At 39.6% G+C, this 17,083-nt stretch overlaps 1 protein-coding gene across 4 annotated transcripts in view; it reads right to left on the bottom strand.

Annotated features, from left to right (window-relative positions):
- Positions 1-342: 342 nt before the first annotated feature.
- SCUBE1 (signal peptide, CUB domain and EGF like domain containing 1) overlaps positions 343-17,083 on the bottom strand; it is a 211,992-nt gene continuing 195,251 nt past the window's right edge. For 2 of the 4 annotated variants that reach the window (XM_074591049.1, XM_074591068.1), the window contains 9 exons: positions 14,702-14,860; positions 13,434-13,637; positions 11,842-12,003; positions 8,578-8,745; positions 7,533-7,694; positions 5,957-6,154; positions 3,314-3,466; positions 2,175-2,254; positions 343-1,027 (listed from right to left, as the gene is read on the bottom strand). In XM_074591049.1, coding sequence (XP_074447150.1) covers positions 875-1,027; positions 2,175-2,254; positions 3,314-3,466; positions 5,957-6,154; positions 7,533-7,694; positions 8,578-8,745; positions 11,842-12,003; positions 13,434-13,637; positions 14,702-14,860 — 1,439 coding nt within the window. In that variant the 3' untranslated portion in view covers positions 343-874. The remainder of the gene's footprint in view (positions 1,028-2,174; positions 2,255-3,313; positions 3,467-5,956; positions 6,155-7,532; positions 7,695-8,577; positions 8,746-11,841; positions 12,004-13,433; positions 13,638-14,701; positions 14,861-17,083) is intronic. The other 2 variants (XM_074591060.1, XM_074591078.1) reach the window with 1 other exon arrangement.

Raw genomic sequence — 17,083 nt, 5'->3', positions numbered from 1 at the left:
TAAAGATAACATTACTAATGCACCCACAAATAGAAGTATATATTTATATATTTATATATTGTACTTAATTAGATGCTCTAAAACGGAAAGAAAAACAGACTACTACTGTTGTTGTTCATTTCTCACCTATCCTACAGTAAATGCCTTCAAAGGGACCAATGGAAATCCAGAGCTAAATCTGTTTCAATGAAGTCACTGACAGTGGCAAACCTCTGAAGACGTTTAGAAGAGGACAGATAAAAACATTAGGACATTAGGGCATGGGACTCAATCTTATGTGATTCATAAACCAAAATTATACATCCATTTCTTTTTTTTTTCTTTCTTCTTTTTGTCTCTTTTGATTTCTACTGGGACAGAGGTTCCACTAAGCCACGAATGAGAAATAGCAAAATTTAGATTGTTTTGTTTTCTTCTAAAGATTCAAATATAAACTTCAAGTGCAATTCAAAATCCAAATATTATTTATACTACATACTTCTTTCTACAACAGAACTTATCTGCAGGTAGTTTAATCAGATTGGAATAGATTCCTTCTTTGCCTTGATGAAAGTTATTGTGGATGAAAAATAAAAAGCTAGAAAATATTTTCTACATAATGTAATTTCAAATGGAAAGTGAAGATACACTAGTGCAGACACAAATTTGGATCTTCAACTAGATGCACTCAAGGATGCACAGGTTTTTTTTCTAGTAAAAATCCCATTCAGAACATTGGCTTTTAAGGATTATAAAACATTATAGGTATTCGTCAATATACAATTGAAAACAAAGACTGCAAAAAAGAGCCTTCAAATTAGCAAATGTTTCTACTATGGAGAAAAGACAATATTTGACAGGAATGCGAAGTAACCAAAAATTGAATACCAGTAGACTATTTGTATGGTCGTAGAAATCTGGAAACTTTTGATCGCAGTAGCTTTATAAATGATCTGGGAAACATCTCCTTTGATTCTTGTGCTGTGTACTTGAAATAGTTCTGTGGGTGTGCCAGTACATCAAAGAGAGCTTTAATCAGTTTCTTGTCCTATGGGAGACAACACATATATTAGATAAAAATAGGGTTTGGATTTAGTGTCTGCACAGCTTTCAAATTTAACGAACAACTACCATGTTTTTTTTGCAAAACTTGATTCTGGGTAAAGCACTGTGAGGAAACTGCTCCGTGTTGCTGTGGAGTTTTATACTGATGAATCTTTCTACTGTGCCGGACATTTTTTTGCAATTAGCATTCCTGGAAGGTCCTGAGCTGAGAGGGTGGCAGCTGGGTTAACCACAAACCAGCTGCAGAAGTTCGGCATTAGAACTGCACACTGCCTCTGACTGCCCTTCCAGCCTGTTTCATGCTGTTGTCCAGGGCCTTCCCTCCATAAACAAGAGAGAAGGCTGGTCTTAAGTGCTGCTGAGCTCTTTAAGGACCTTCTCCTGTACCTTGGTAAAGTCTTGATTCAGAGGTTCATCTGCGCCTGCGCATGACCGTATACACTGCAGCTGGGACGCGAGCAACCTCAAAGCTCTAGTGAGAGAACACTGGCAGGGCTGGGGCAGGGATGGCCAGGGGAGGTGGCTGTTAATCAGTTCCCGTCCTTCCAAGCCGTACATTTACAAGGCTGAATTTTGCCTTCTGAACAGCCTTTTTTCAGTTTTAATTAGTTAGTCATTACAGATGGCAGCCCACCAGCCTTCCTCCACAATTCTCTCCAATGTGTTGCTTGTGCCTTTGGAAAACCATTTCACGGACACCTTACAATGCTACATTATGGTTGTGTCTTGTTGAGGCAGGACAGTGATTTAGGTAAATACATTTTTTAATGCACAGGAAATTCTAACTTAATGACTCATTTAAACACATGCCAGACCGAGGCTGAAGAAGGCTCTTCAAGCAATAGCTTCTTCATTCTTGGTTAACTAATTTTTCTAGCAGACAATCATGTTAGCATACATTTCATTTAGTTCCTGATTCAGCCAAGGATGTACGCACGTGCTCAGCCCAACGGAGCTACTGATTTTGTGCTACTCCAAATACCAGCATAAACCTCAGAAGACAGAGAATTTAAGTTGGAGCCACCCTTGCAGTTTAAATATTATGACCCTATCAGGGTAATGAGAACTATCTTGGGCAAATATTTAGTAAAAGTTCTTGGTTAGCCTCAGATAAAGCACCATTTTCTTACCTTTAGAATTTCTTGATGATTTTCTGATGCATATAATCGTCCATCTCGAACAATGTCTTCTATTAGCTGTTGGTAATCCTCTGAAAAATAAAGATCAGTCGAGTGACTTTTTGTGACATCCTTTGGGAGGTTAATAGCCAGACATTAGCTAGACCTTCTCTTCAAGACAGAGCTGAGAAATTTAGCGTCCAGTTAATTGTTCAGTGTCTCTCGAGCTGTTGTAATCTAATCTAATTTAATCACATTAAAAAATTTGGTACTGCTTTAGACCAGTAATTTTGAATTATCTGTATAAATACTAACTTAGCCCCAGAAAACTACTGCCTCCAGATAATAACGATTTATTATCTGCATCCTAGAGATGAAGAAAGAAGACCAGGGATATCAAATAACTGTCAAAGGTTATATGTGAAGTCAGCAGCACAGCCAGGAACAGATCCTCGTTTTCTGCCCCGAGAACAGCTCTTGTTTTGATTCCTGAATGACCAGCTTAATACAGATTTTCTCATCATTCACAAAATTGCATTGGTGTTTGGAAAAGAGATGGACTAACAGCTGCCAAAGGTATCACAGAAAAGTCTTTGTTTCATCAAAACAGAAATCATCCAAAGTCCAAAATGTACGGTTTCATGCATAATGCATATGACAAGCCAGACTCTCTTAAAATGTGGATTTATGGAAGTGGTTACTGAAAGGGTATTTCTTTTTGCATCATTGTTTTTCCTCTGTTGGACTTGTGATTTTATTAATTTATACTTTTCAAAATTGTGTGAGCTACCAGTAGCACTTGATGAAGGGGCTTCCTAAAATGCACAGCAATTAATGGTATTCTCATTATGCATATGATAAATGCCAATTAAAAGAGTCTTGTTGAATTCAGTGGGATAAGGATTAAGTTTAAAGAATTCTGTGTAATTTGCTGTCCATCCTTACAGTATTAGAAAAAGTAATAAAAATAAAATTAGGTATTATTTCAAAGTCTTTGCAACTGGTTTTAAAGTAATTCACAGGACTAAAAATGAGTTACATCAAGTTTTCCTTCATTCTTCTCTCCCTGTAATCAGCGTAAGAGAGACTCTAAAGGACAATTTTCTGTAATTCAGATATAACACAACGATGGAAAACAATCCCGTTCTCACCATCGTAAGTCACGTAGGGGACCTGAAATCCTTTGCCACTGTTTCCTTCATTTGACTTGAACTGAATCCAGAGCTTCCTTGATCTTGAGGTAAATGCAATAGGTCTCTCGTAAGTCTGACATGTTTCGTATGTAGTAATTGAAGTAGGAGAAGCTAGAAAGAAGGTTAAATAAAGAAATGTTCTAAGAAACGTTCTTTATAAAATAACATTTTGCACCGTTCCTGATCTAGAGATCAGGAATGACAAATTGATAAGACACTTCTCAGCTGAAGTATTCCTGCAAGCAGAAGTTTTTTTGTGATAGAAGGGACATAGTCTTTATCTGTTTATTAGGAGAAGTAAGTTTTTCCACAAAGGTAGTGAGAACCCCTCTGTCCCACAGCAAGAAGTTTAAGTATGCAGTGAGGTGCCAGAGATAATTTTTGACATTTATAAAATTACGATCAATATTACTTACTTTGTGTACTACTCTAGCACTGAATTCCAAGGTTCCCATATACTGGGCCCTCATAGGTAAGAACAAGCTGCGCCCCAGGCAGGCGTGGTAACCAGCTCCTTACATGTCCAGTTTTGGGAGTTCATCTGAGAGCAATAAACCACTTTTCAGAATGTAATAGCCTGGTGTAGTGATTCTGACCAAAACAGCATTGCACACCAAGGAGTTAAGGATCCACAAAACAGTTAGCCCAGGTACGGCCATGCCCGTGCTGTGCTGCGTGGCCAGCGTGGCCTTCAGGCCAGTGTTGTGCTGCAGGACAACCTCAGCCAGCTCACTGTAACAAGAGGAATTTGCAGGCAGCTCCCACTTGCTACTGGTGATTATGCTACTGTGTGGCCTTGACTTTATCTAAAAGTGCAGCAAGATGTGCTCATGAGCACGTTGTTTTTCTTCGACGGTAAAAATGATACATAGAGTTGTTTCCTCATAAGAAAATCCTGTAATAGCTCAAATGACTGAAAGGGCAAAATCCCTTCTACGGACAGGGTCTGCCCAGCATGCTGTGTGTGGATCAGGGGCCCGTTCAGTGCTCCACTGCCTATTGTTCCCACCATCTGAAGGGATGTGAGATTATCTATACCATTCTCTCCTTATAATGACAGCTCTAATAAATAGCATTTAAAATGATACTTTACAGAGTCTAAGTGCCTTTCTTACTGGGACCATAAAGGACCAGTAATTCCCAATGCAAAATACCTGGTTGTAGGTTTGAAAAGAAAATGTCATTAATCAACATTGAAACAGAGCTAATAGCTGGGAAACACAAAGACCCCCATTTGCCCCTAACATAAGTAACAGATGGAGCGTGCAGGATGTCTTCAAATCATTATGGACGTATCATGAGGCTCCTGTAAGTTGACATGAATTTCAAACAAAAGGAAAAAATAGCTTCTTACCTAGTTCAAAAAACCCACTCCATAGCCACAGCATAATTAGGGAAAATAAGAAGCGTAACCTAAAATCCAAAGTTGCTAGGGCTGATCCAACTTTCACCAATGTTAGCAAAAAGGGACCTTTTGAATTGAATGGGATTTGGATTGTTGAAGTGCAAAAACGTGGATCTAACTGTAACTCTGGAACTGCCATCATTTTTTTCCACAGTAATGTTAGCAGCTGACCTTACATGAACTATGATAAATATTTGTAAGACCTACTCTTATGATGCCAAACATAGTGATCACAAAGCACGACTCTGAAGAACCCCCTTCGTTTTCCAGTGTTGTTTTGGTACTGTTATTGGTACTGAAGTGGAAGTCAAACTTTTCCGTGATGTGCCTGGCTTTACTCACTGTTGGAACCACGGTTTGGGATTAGAAGGAAAACTGATTTGTTTTGCTACAGTAAGGGCTTTGCTTTTAAAAAGCTGACCTGGACAGATATAATTTCTTTTCATCTGCAGTGAGGAGGTTTCTCGTACTAGTCTGATATATAGAGATGACAACACAAGCCCTCAAGGATAAAAAGTTGTGAAAATTGTTTTAGCAAATAAAATACACTGTTTTAACAAGTAAAATACGCTGTTTAAAGCAAACCTCCATATAAACAATTGCCTTTTAGGTCTGGTGCTCCTTGGAAATTTAGCAACAGATCACCACAATCCGGGTGCCTACACAGGACTGAAGAAGGAAGGCATCTGTCTTAACTTCAGTTGTTGTTGAATGTCTTAATAATCAAAGATACAATGCAACCCCCACTCCACATAAAATTGGGAAAATTTGGATTTCTTGAGGGTGTCAGGTGTACCAGCCTGTGCCACTGCACAGATGTAGCAATAACTGCAGCGTATATATACTTGCAAAGGGTAAGTGACAGCCCAAGTTGTACAGATGACAGGAGATAGCTCTCCCGATATAACGTAGCACAGATTTGTTGACTTCTAGAGTGGTAGTGATTTATCCCACATGATAATTGAGCCAGACAGAAGCCCATTAACTGCTTTGTGATTCAGCCCAGCCACTTGAATAATTAATATCACTCTGTTAATTGTTATTGGTACAGTGTTCTGTTTTAACTTGCTGTGCCAGTTCATTCAACAATCCTTTTAAAAACACCGGATAGATGAAGACAGTTGTCCCTTCAATATGAACTTTCCACTCAGTTGGTTTGCAATAAATATTTATATAACCCATGCCTGGCAACTTACCACTTTTTCTCATTACTAAAACATCACCGCATTCATCTTCAATTGGGAGGAATATCTCAGGTACTACGATGAGTATTCTCCTCTTTGGGGGTGGATTTATATTCCAAATGCATTCAACGTTAGCTGGGTAGTCTCCAGGATAGTTGGGCGATTCAATGTAGCCAGTATAATCCCCAAGTTCTCCTCCACAGTGCTGGTCTGTGGAAAAACATAAATTAGCATTTGTGTTAGCCGATTAGCTAATTTGAAGTGTTTTTCTAGATCTGTCAAGAGCAAGTCTAAACTCTTCCTTGTGGCTTTAGAAATGCTCACATTCTCCAGCTGCCTCTTTGTTTAGCATGGAAAGCCTTTAAAGGAATACTTGATCTGCAGGGCTGCTTCCACTGATTTGCAAAACTTTCATCTCTGGTGTATAAACTGATTCAATGCTTCATTCAGGCTGCTTTAACATTTGATTAAGAAACGAACACAGGTAAGTAAACATGATGCCATTGTGGAGGTTCTCACACAGTGCTTACCACTGAGACCATGCTGACACGCGGAAGGTATTCTGGCTTAACTTCACTTGGTTTTTAACCCGATTTAGCTGAACGAGTGTGCTGATCCTAACAGCCAACCTTATCTTGATTACAGATCTGCCTTGCTTTAGCTTAGATTAAACCTGTTAATACAGAATCTCCACTGACGGATCAGTTTTACTTTCTGAGTTTTCAAAACTCCTATTGAATTTGGCACAGACGCCTGATCCAGTAAGTTACTTATGCTTGATCTCTCCAGGCCTACTCACCCACATAAAACTACATATATGTATAAATATTTTCCTTAATCCAAGCCTTCAAATTCCTTACAAATATCTAATTAGAAATGATGAAGGGCTTCAAAGAGACATGGCACATAATCAGAACAAAAACTTACGACAGACTTGCACATGAATAGTTAGTTTAGATGACATTATTATAGAGACATTATCTTAAATTAGCATGCTAGAGATGAAAAAATTCCTTGCCTAAAAGAATCAGTCATTCACAAAAGATCAAATAAAACTGCACTGGAATCCTTGGGGATATTTAAAATGGCAACTGAAGACAGGAGGCAGAGTGCTGCAAAAAAGCCTATAAGAAGATTTCAGTGTCACGAGCGATAACCTGGCAATTGCAGTACGCACGACCATATCTCCTAGTATTTATAATTATTATAAAATGGCAGTTACTCTGACAGAAGATACGTAGAAGATGATATGTAGAAGAATGGCAGTTACTCTGCTCTCCAGAGACATGGAGGAGTACGCATCACTGCAAGACAACTTACAGGACCTGGGAAACCAGAAGCTCTATAGTTTAACTTGGAGCTGGCACTCGGCCAAATTACATTAAAGCCAAAACAATCATATCCATCAAGTGGTACTTTTACAGGTTTTTTTCCTCTGTTTTCCCAATTTTCACTCCTCCCTCTGGCAGTAAATATATGCTAACTAGGAAATACAGAACTGAAGTCCAGCCTGACAGATGGAACCTTCAAGTTGCAGTTCAGATCCGAAGATATGCTTCATCTCACAACAAATAAAAACGCAACTTACTTTTGCAGTGCGTAACATTAGTGGAGCCATCAAAATCTGTGCTTGTATTCCCAGGGCAGGTGATGCAGTAGTTTTGACCAAACTCAGGCTGGTATGTTCCCACGGGGCATCGGATACATCTGTGTGTTGTGGAGTTGTAGTAGTGTCCAGGAGAACAATGAACTGTAAGGTATGAGGTGGGTTATTTTCAGAAAGTAGCAATCTTCAGTGCAGAGAGAACTCCCCTCGACCCTGGACATACCTCATGATTCCCATTCTGCAATGTACTTATTCGGCCACAAAAGGTAAAAAAGACACCAGCTCCCTGTTTTTCCTATTCCAAAGGACCTTCTAACTAGAATTAGGTTCCAAAGACTAGAGCTAAACCCTTACAAACTAGTAACATGGGCTAAATGTCTCTTACTGCATTTAACGCAGTGGTTTCCAATAAGTTTGTAATACATGGAGGCTGATACATATCTGCCTCAACAAGAAAAACGCCTTTCACAATAGCAGGAGAGATGTTTCCATTAGTGTCAGTTTGCCAGGGCCAGCATGTCGTTCCAGCAACTAAACCAAAATCCATTTGGGCATTTGGTTCCACTGGAAGTTGACATTATGGAACGCGCAACGTGTTGCGTGCTTACAGTTTCTGCCTACCCCATTAACAATCAATCCTTAACTTTGTGTAAGTTCTGCAGTGTTTACTTTTTCTAACTCGGTAAATAAAAATATACAGGACGTGAAGGCTAAAGCATTATCTAATGCAAGTTTGTCTTATTCCTTGCCATGCAGTGGGGCTGCCTCACTTACCAGTTGCAGCACTGACTCCGTACCTGCCCGTGGTAAATTCCAAAGTAAACCATAAAGCCTGTTCAGTCTCCATGACCTCGGAAGATCTTTCCCAGTTTACAGATTTCCTGACCATTTAATTTAATCACACACCATGTTTCTACGTGCAGTGACCACGTTTGTTTTGGAGCCTTTCAAAGCCCCTTGGCATTGAAGCTTACAAACAAAAGGGCAAGCAGCAGGAATATGAACTGTGGAAAGATTTGAAATTCACCTTTGGTTTCGCAGTCTTGAAAGGAAACAGCACCTTCATACTTGGTCACAAGCCCACCGCCACAGGGGAAGCAGAGGGTCCTTCCTGGTTCAGGCTGGTATGTACCAAGAGGACAGACTCTACACGGTTTAAAACCATCCGAAGAATAGTGCCCAGGAGAACACTGCCCTAGAAATTGAAAATGATCTTCTATATTAGTGAGCCGACTTTTCTGGACAAAATGTAAAACCCACTAGTAGTTAGCAATCTTTCCGGTAACTTTAACGTATGAAATCAAGCCAGCTGCAGACCAAATTCTAATCTTACCTGCTGATTTTGTATTGTTCCTGTAACTGCTTCCTAAAAACACCACCAGTAAATACAACTAGTTTCTTAATAAGCTCTTTGCTGCCTATGTGTCTGTTTGTTAAGGGCTCTATTAAGATGTTTGAATATTTGTACTTTCACCAATTCTTTAATCTGAGAATTTCAAAGCACTTGTAGGAAAAAGCGCAACTTTGCACCATATCTATGAAGCAAGCAGTTTTTTTTTTTCTTCATATCTCCACTGTATAGATACAGAAACAGTCGATCATAGGATTTACCAGACTGGGTGGGACAAGTCCAGCACCCTGTCTGTGGGAAGAGCTGGCACCGGCAGCTTTTCAAGTAGCTGTGAAAACTAGTGCTTGTCAGAAGCTCTTCTGCCAGAAAATGGTCATTTGTTTAAAGCCAAGCACTTTGTGAGTGAGTCTACTGACAGATAAAAGGTAGTTTCAAAACTTGCTCTCCAGGCAATTTCTGACAGGCGTTTGTTCTTGCTTTGGCTTGGTTCTTGCTAGCTTGAGTACTTTACTCCTTGACAATCTACCCGAGAATCAGGATGTCAAGTTTTTCAAGATTATGGCATTAATGCGTATCTTCACACCACCTCAGCCTGGGAGACCAGCGCTTTGAGATGTTAGGTGTTCCCTGAGGTTGCCTAATCCCAACACTATGTAATTTTAGCTTCCCTGAGAACTGAACAGCAGGCAGAAACAACTGGCTTGAAAACCTGGAAGTTCTGAGAGTGCTAGGTGGGGCTGGGGTCTCTTAAGAGCCCTAACACTTGCTGGCAAAGGTTGTAGGCAACCAGTATCTTGGGTACCTGGCACTCAGGATGAACTCCTTTTTGACAAAAGCCAAACTCCTGTGGACACCTGTGGGACAAGGATCTCTGGAATTTAGTTGCACTCCCATCCCAGCTGGCTGGAATATGACTGTACAATCTGGCTGTTGTGACACAAACCTCTGAGAAATATTATGACATTATGAAGGCAATTCTGCTATTGTTTTTGTAGCAAAACCGACCCATCTGGTCTGGTCCAGCTGGTCACTGGACTTTAATATGAAGGCAGTTAATGAAAAGTGGATTTGGATCTGGATTTTAGTGTGAAAATTAAGTACTTGTGAAGCACGGCTCCCAGACATCCTTTTAGAGAAGCGATGCAGTTGGGTTTCAATACTGCTAAATACCCAATGCTTTCAGCACTCATCTTACCTGTATATAAGAATGAGCTAACTTGCTCCCTTCTTGCCTTCTGTATTGAAATTGCCAACCAAATCGATTTGAGGTGATTTCCCTGAGAAATGCCCCAAATGACTAGGTCTCCTAATTGTGTTTTGGCCTTGTACCGACAGGGATTGCATGTAACTTAAGTATCACAGCACCTTACTTGCAGCTACAACACAGAGTTCTACACAATAGGCACTTAAAATCTCTTACGTACTTCTTGTACGTGCCTCACCTGCAGGGGTGAGGATTTCAGTCACAGCTGATTTGTTAGTACACAGGCATTACTGCTTCAGAAGATACGATGCAAAAATACTATTGATTACAGGTGGTGACTACATTTCTAACAAACTCCGTGTTCATCCAAATACACTGTTTCATCACACATGCTGGCACAGTACGTATGGACACGCACTGAATTTGACAAAATCTGTGACAGGGAGGTTTATGAAAGTCCAAAGCATATTCCCTTGTGCCACTTTCAGAGAAAGAGAAAAGGGGAGAGTCGAGCAGAAAAACAGACTGTTGTGATCTGACAACAAACATTTTGAGACAGATCCACTCTGCAAAAATAATCAGAAGGGTTTCTTCTTGTTGTGCAGATCAATAATTCAAATGCGAGTCTTGAAACAAAACAGTCTTTTTCCTCTAGTCATTGTGCTGCTTTGGGCAGTATGCTATATTCAACCTTTATAAACTCAGGATTTATTTTGATTATCTATTCTTGTTGGATTTTGGCTAAATATAAGTCAACATAATGAAGATGCACATGCATTTCAAGAATTTTTCTGTGATAGTTCCTTCATACAGTAAATCAGCAAAATCCACCATATGTTTGGACTGGAGACATTAGAGTGGATGGGGAAAATGCGGCAGTTTGTCAAGTGTCGTTCGTTGTGTGTTCACTCTAGATATCCTTGAAGAAAGCATTAATGTAAATTACATGGATGAGTTTTAAAGTTAGAACTCACGTAGCAGATAGGACAGACTTTTTTCAAAGTCAAATAATGTATCTGCTATGAACCAGATTTTGCTCATCTGTAACGAAATAAGGTGAAGAAAATAATTAACAGTTGCATCTTAAAACCTTATCTTGATCAGTTACAGTAGAAGCACTAACAAACTGAACGTCACAGCTCTCTTCTGAAACCAGGTATTATCACCATTATAATCTAATTTATATATCATAGAATTGAGTCAGAGATGCTACATCACTTGCCAAAAGGTACAGTGAATTCAAGCAGCACTGAAACTTGTATTCATTAGCTCCGAGTCAGGTTACAGATTCCTGCAGCGTAACTATCTCAAAATTACGATTGCTGACGATTAGGCCAGGTAAACTGCATCTCATGCAAAACATTAACTCAGCAGTTTCATTAGACTCACCAATACCAGTCCAAAGTAATCCATCCCTTTGGCTCACAATGCACCTGACGAGTCCTTACAAGTCGAGGTATGCCCAGATTCCATACCTGACTTGAAGCAAAGCGCTTTGCTTGGCTTCCTCATTTCCATACCACAACTCACATTGCTGCAGCAGGTCCCATCTTCTTGTGGGCAATGTCAGTGGTTGGAAAAAGCCAAAACATTTTGTGTATTGCTTGTAAGTGCACAGAGTTTTCTTCTGTTACCTTTACAAGACAGAAGTGTGGAAGGCTCTCCCCTCTTTTTAACTCCATGCCTCACAGGCTGTGTGGCAACACCTAATCCTTTTATAATCAAATTAGACTTGCCTCCACATTCTGACACATTCCGGGCGCCCGCTACTCCCTGTCCATCGTTACTCGGGCAAGGCTCACAGGTAAGTTGACCTTCTGTGTCTTGGTATGTTCCTGGTGAGCAAGGAACGCACTGATTATGTTCTCCGCTATAAAAGGTGCCCGTGCTGCAGGTAACTGAGAAAAGAAAAGGGGAATTTACATAAGGACTTTCATTTTGATCACATCATTTGCCTTTATATTAAACATTGAGAGAAGATGGATCTCTTTGGCCCCAGTATGATATTGGCATATGTTTTACATATGTCAGTCCAGGATCCTCACCTGATGTAAACAGGCCCATCTCCACTGCGGTTTAGGTCAATTTACATCAGGGCAAGGTCCTTCTTCTATTGTTTAAGCCATTAAATGGCGCCGTACTGCACCGAAGCGTTTGTCAGACATATGTTCTTAATAAAGCTGATGCAGTCTTAAAACAGTGTATCGCAGTTTAATTAAGACAGTAGTGCATAACATATGGGAAGTGATGTGAATTTTTAGTTTACACTAGGTGCATTTATGTGTTGGTTTTATGGAAGGTGACTACACAAAGTCCATTGCCTGAGATCAGTTCTAGAGATTTCTCTGAGGGCAACGTATCCCACGTAGTATTTTATGTTTCTTGACACTCAAATCCCCCAACTGGAAAATGTTTTAAATATAGATATGAATCCACATGCTTTTCTTGCTGCAACAAAGCATATATAACTGCATTAAACATTTTTCTCTGCTGGATGTAGGTAGTTAAAATGTATGAGTTTCTAGACACTAATAGCAACAGTCTTGCCATACAGTTTCTAAATCACTCCTAGGTGATGAAAACAGCCTCTGCACCAACTCATTAGAGGCACCTATCAGATCTGCACTTAACTGTTTCTTTTTGCTTGTAGATCATTTGGTGTCTAAAACAAGCTGGAAAAACAGATATGCTGATTTTGAAAAGATGACCTTAGTGATTAGAAAGCTTGCAGTGCTGAGAACTGACATCAACAGGTTTACGCTAACACCTTGCCCCCAGTGAAGCACTAGAGCCTGATAAAATCAGAAAAGGCTTAAAGAAATTAGGTATTTTACATAAAGTTAAAATAGATTTCTACAGGGTTTTTTTTTATTGGACCTCTTGAGTGTTAAATGTTATAAATTAAATATATCCATGGGTCATGGATTATTTGGTGGTGAGCAGAGTGAGAGAGGCGATGTAAAACTAAATACACAGCATCTAGGCAAACACCATTTTATTGTTTTACAGAATTGTAATTATGTTTTCATAAGATGCTGGGAGCCACTGGGAACTAAGTGCCAACACTGCCTTGTGGCAGGCCTTGACACATACCAGCTGACAGCATGGGAATGTACGCATATATATGCTGCTTCTGTTTTCCTGCCATCATTTAATGAACTCCCTTCAAAGTCTTAGGAACCATCAGTGGCCCATGCACATATGCTCAGTAATATTGATCTAAATCATCTGTTATTTCAGAGACTTCCTGCCTGGCTCACAAGAGACAACTTAAATTTGGATTTGCTCGTTTTGAGGGATATGGCTGAGTAGAGTTGTTGGAACTTACCGCATTTTCCATCCTGCAGCACTTGCCCTGTACTGCAAGCTTCATGCCCCTCAGTAGCTTTAGCTGGCTTCTGAGCCACTTCATATTCTGTCCCAGAAAACTGAATGTAAAATTGCTGTTTATTAATAGATTTCCTCAATGTTTTGATTGCAGTTTGCAGCTTCTGCTCCATCCTTTTCCGAACACAGTCCATGTTACAGGTGTCTAGATGGGAAATGATAAGAAAACTAGAAGCAATTGAGATTCATGTTTAAAAAGAGGTGCTTAACAAAAACTTTAGCCTGCACTGCCCTATAACACCTCTGTCTGTTTGCTTCACTGTCTTCTCCTTCTTCTAATTGTAGAAGCAGCTCACCGTATTCAAAATCAGGCCGTTTAAAGGGACAAGATAGTACACTGAGGTCCATCAAACTGAGTTTCATGGCCTATAAATGCCCACTGAGTACTGGTATCTTATCTCTTAAGATAAGATTAAGAAATCTGGTTATACTGAATGCACAGGGAGAGGGCTGCAGAAAGCAGCAGTGTTGTACTTCCAGATGTGTGTTCCGTCTGCCACCACTGTTCCTGAAATTTCTCTGCCTGTGCTTTACTCGGTTGATTAGGAATTCTTCCCACTTCCCTAACCAAAATACCTGAGTGACACAAAGAAAGGTGCTTTCTGGCACGATTACTGTTTGAATCACTTGGCTAGTGAGGTACCCCTCAGGGTGAAGAAACCTGCCTTTGAGGACTGACGTGTTTAGAGAATTCAGCCCACATTTTCTTTGGCTGGATTTTATAGCATAATACTCCATCTCATGAATAACTTGAAGCAATTCTTTTTCTTCCTGAAGTTTGTTATGAAAACATGAATTCTCCCAATGTATGATAAAAATGTTTGATTCTCAGGCTGAAGTTTCAGCAACTTATGTTTTGGAGGGTTTTTTTATCGTTGTTTTTGCAGAATTTCTACCTAATCCTTATGTTCTCTGTGCATCAATGAGCACTTCTGATGTTTAAAGAAATTAGACTAAATTAAAGTACGTGACTTAACTCCAGGCTTTGAAGGAATTTTGCTGCAGGTTCAATCTTTGTTCCTTTGTCTTAATTTCATACCTGATTTCTTTCAGTTAAATCTCTGAAACTTTGAGATAGGAAAGGCTGTTGAATGAGGCTTGTACTAAAAAGTCTACATGGCAGTTTGATGAAATGGCATCAAAGAGATTTCAACAACACACCGAGGAACTGAATTCTGATTTCTCCCCACAGACAGATCTTTCACAAACCTGAGACTTCTTCTGACTTCATCTCCACTTCAAACTCTGCAGTGATATGGGACACTTCTTTCGATGGTGACTTGCGGCCTCGGCGTTTTTTCTTGGAGGAATCGCATTTGAGATTCACAAAGGTCACCTGGCAGTTGTCTGTACAAGGGAATTGACCTCCTTTGCATAAGAGAGGCAACATAGAAAAGAAATCAAGTAGCAAAGTGGCAAGTGACAGGCTAATAAGTGATACCTCAGCGGGGTTATCCTGAATGCAATGACAGGCTTCATAACATTTCACGTGCGTTGTCAAACACCTGTGCAATTTTGGGTTTGCTCATTTTGCTAGTGAATGTCAGAGGCAAAAATACAGTGTGGTGATGCTCAGCTACACAGTGGTACCTGTAATGCCTATAAGTGCCTGTCTCTTATGCATAAGGATTAGAAAGCTCTTTACAGAAATTAGTTAAGATCAGCAATACTATATACAGTCATTTGACGGTTGAACAAAGCAAGAGAGTCAATTTTCACAAATTCATGAGAGTGGCAGGCCTGGGCCTCTAGAAGCTACCAGCTGGTATTCCACCTCTTTCAGCAATGACAATCAGCAGATATCAAAGGCTTTAAAAGCCTTTGATTGGGAGGTTATAAAAATAGATTGGAAGGCTTTATCTGAGGGGAAATCATAGAATAATTTAGGTTGGAAAAGACCCTTAAGATCATCGAGTCCAACCTTTAACTAACACTACCAAGTCCACCACTAAACCATGTCCCTAAGCACCATGCCTACAGGTCTTTGAAATACCTCCAGGGATAGTGACTCAACCATTTCCCCGGGCAGCCTGTTCCAATGCTTGAAAACCCTTTCAGTGAATAAATTTTTCCTAATATCCAACCTAAAGCTCCCCTGGAGCAACTTGAGGCCGTTTCCTCTTGTCCTATCACAAGCCAGAGGAACTGAATGTCCTTGTCAGTTCTGTGTAACCTCTGAGGAGAAAGGCCACAGTCTGTTAGGACATGGTCACAAAAGCATCCTCTTCCTACATAAAGAAATCAATGTGAAAAACATCCTTTTTGTGATAGGCGATGGACCTCCCAGGTCAGGGAGAAATTTCTAGCACCCAAGCCACCAGAAAGATTTCATTCCAAGTGTGTGATTTTATGATGCAATCTTACTCTTAGACCCAGAAGTTCAGATGACATAACAAACACAAAGCAAAGCAAGCAAAGGACAAGGAAATGGATCCAAGAAATACATTCCCATGGTGGCTGTATGGACCAAAATGCCCAACTTCTATGACTTTAAAAATTAGTCTGACAATCACATCTTATTAAAAGAAGACAACACATAAGGACAAGGTAAGCATCTTGACAACTGAGACGTGTTTTAAGACAATGCTTGGAAAACTAGAGAGATAAATGTCTAGATTTCAGGGTAAAGAAAAAATATGACTCTAAATCTTTAAACTGTTAGCATTTTTTTAGGATAGCTATTTTTTCTCTGTTCAGGACTCAGATATGATTCCACACTCGCTAACAAAAGTGGTGGTAAGACAGATTCACAACAGAGAATATATCGCCAGTAGATGTTTGCTGTAAGCTGCTAAATTGCTCTAAGCAACAGTATGAGCTGTTGCAATTACACCAACACTGTGTATTAGAATCTGGAAATTTTTGTGTTAATATTAAATTTAAATTAACTCGAAATATTTTAAGCTGTGGAAATGCACAGCAATAACACTCAAACACTCTTTAATTGTCCCTGTCATGATATCAAGGGGATGGAGGACAAGAAATAAACGTCATGAAGAGCTGTTAAATACATATAACTTTTAAAATACCTTTTTTTGTTCAACTTTAAAAGCGATGTTCAAAACTACTAATAATAAATGCCCATACCTAGTCATACCGAGTTTTAAAAACATTTGACTACTTTGACTTTAATTTCAGATTTTTGGTAATTATGTCTAAATCTTCTAAATACTTTTTCGAACATCATAACTACTCACTCCAACATAACAAAAGATCTAAGGCTGTGTAACATCAGACTTTGATTATAACTTTCCCGCTTAGGGTTGCCTTTGCTGCTGCAACGGGATACTAATCCAGCATAAAGCAAATGAATAATAGCTTTTGTTTTCTTTTATAAACCTCATTTGGGAAAGCTAATCCAAACCAAACTGACATTGTTTCATGTAACTTTGGATTGGTCATAGCTTTTTGTCTCAGGATATTTCTGCCATTACCAATGCCAGAAAAAGGATCAGCTTAATTCCAAACTCATGCACTTTTGAACAAAGATTTTTCCAAGCGACTGGTGACATTTCAGCACTGTCAGATCCAAACCTGAGGCACTGTTCGGTCAGAGTGTGAACCTTGGCCTGAACTTAAATTCTGATCCAA

This window comes from Larus michahellis, chromosome 1 (genome assembly GCF_964199755.1).
Source record: "Larus michahellis chromosome 1, bLarMic1.1, whole genome shotgun sequence".
NCBI classification, from domain to species: Eukaryota; Metazoa; Chordata; class Aves; order Charadriiformes; family Laridae; genus Larus; species Larus michahellis.
Note: the sequence above shows the minus strand (reverse complement) of the source record. Positions and strands in the feature narration are given on the sequence as shown.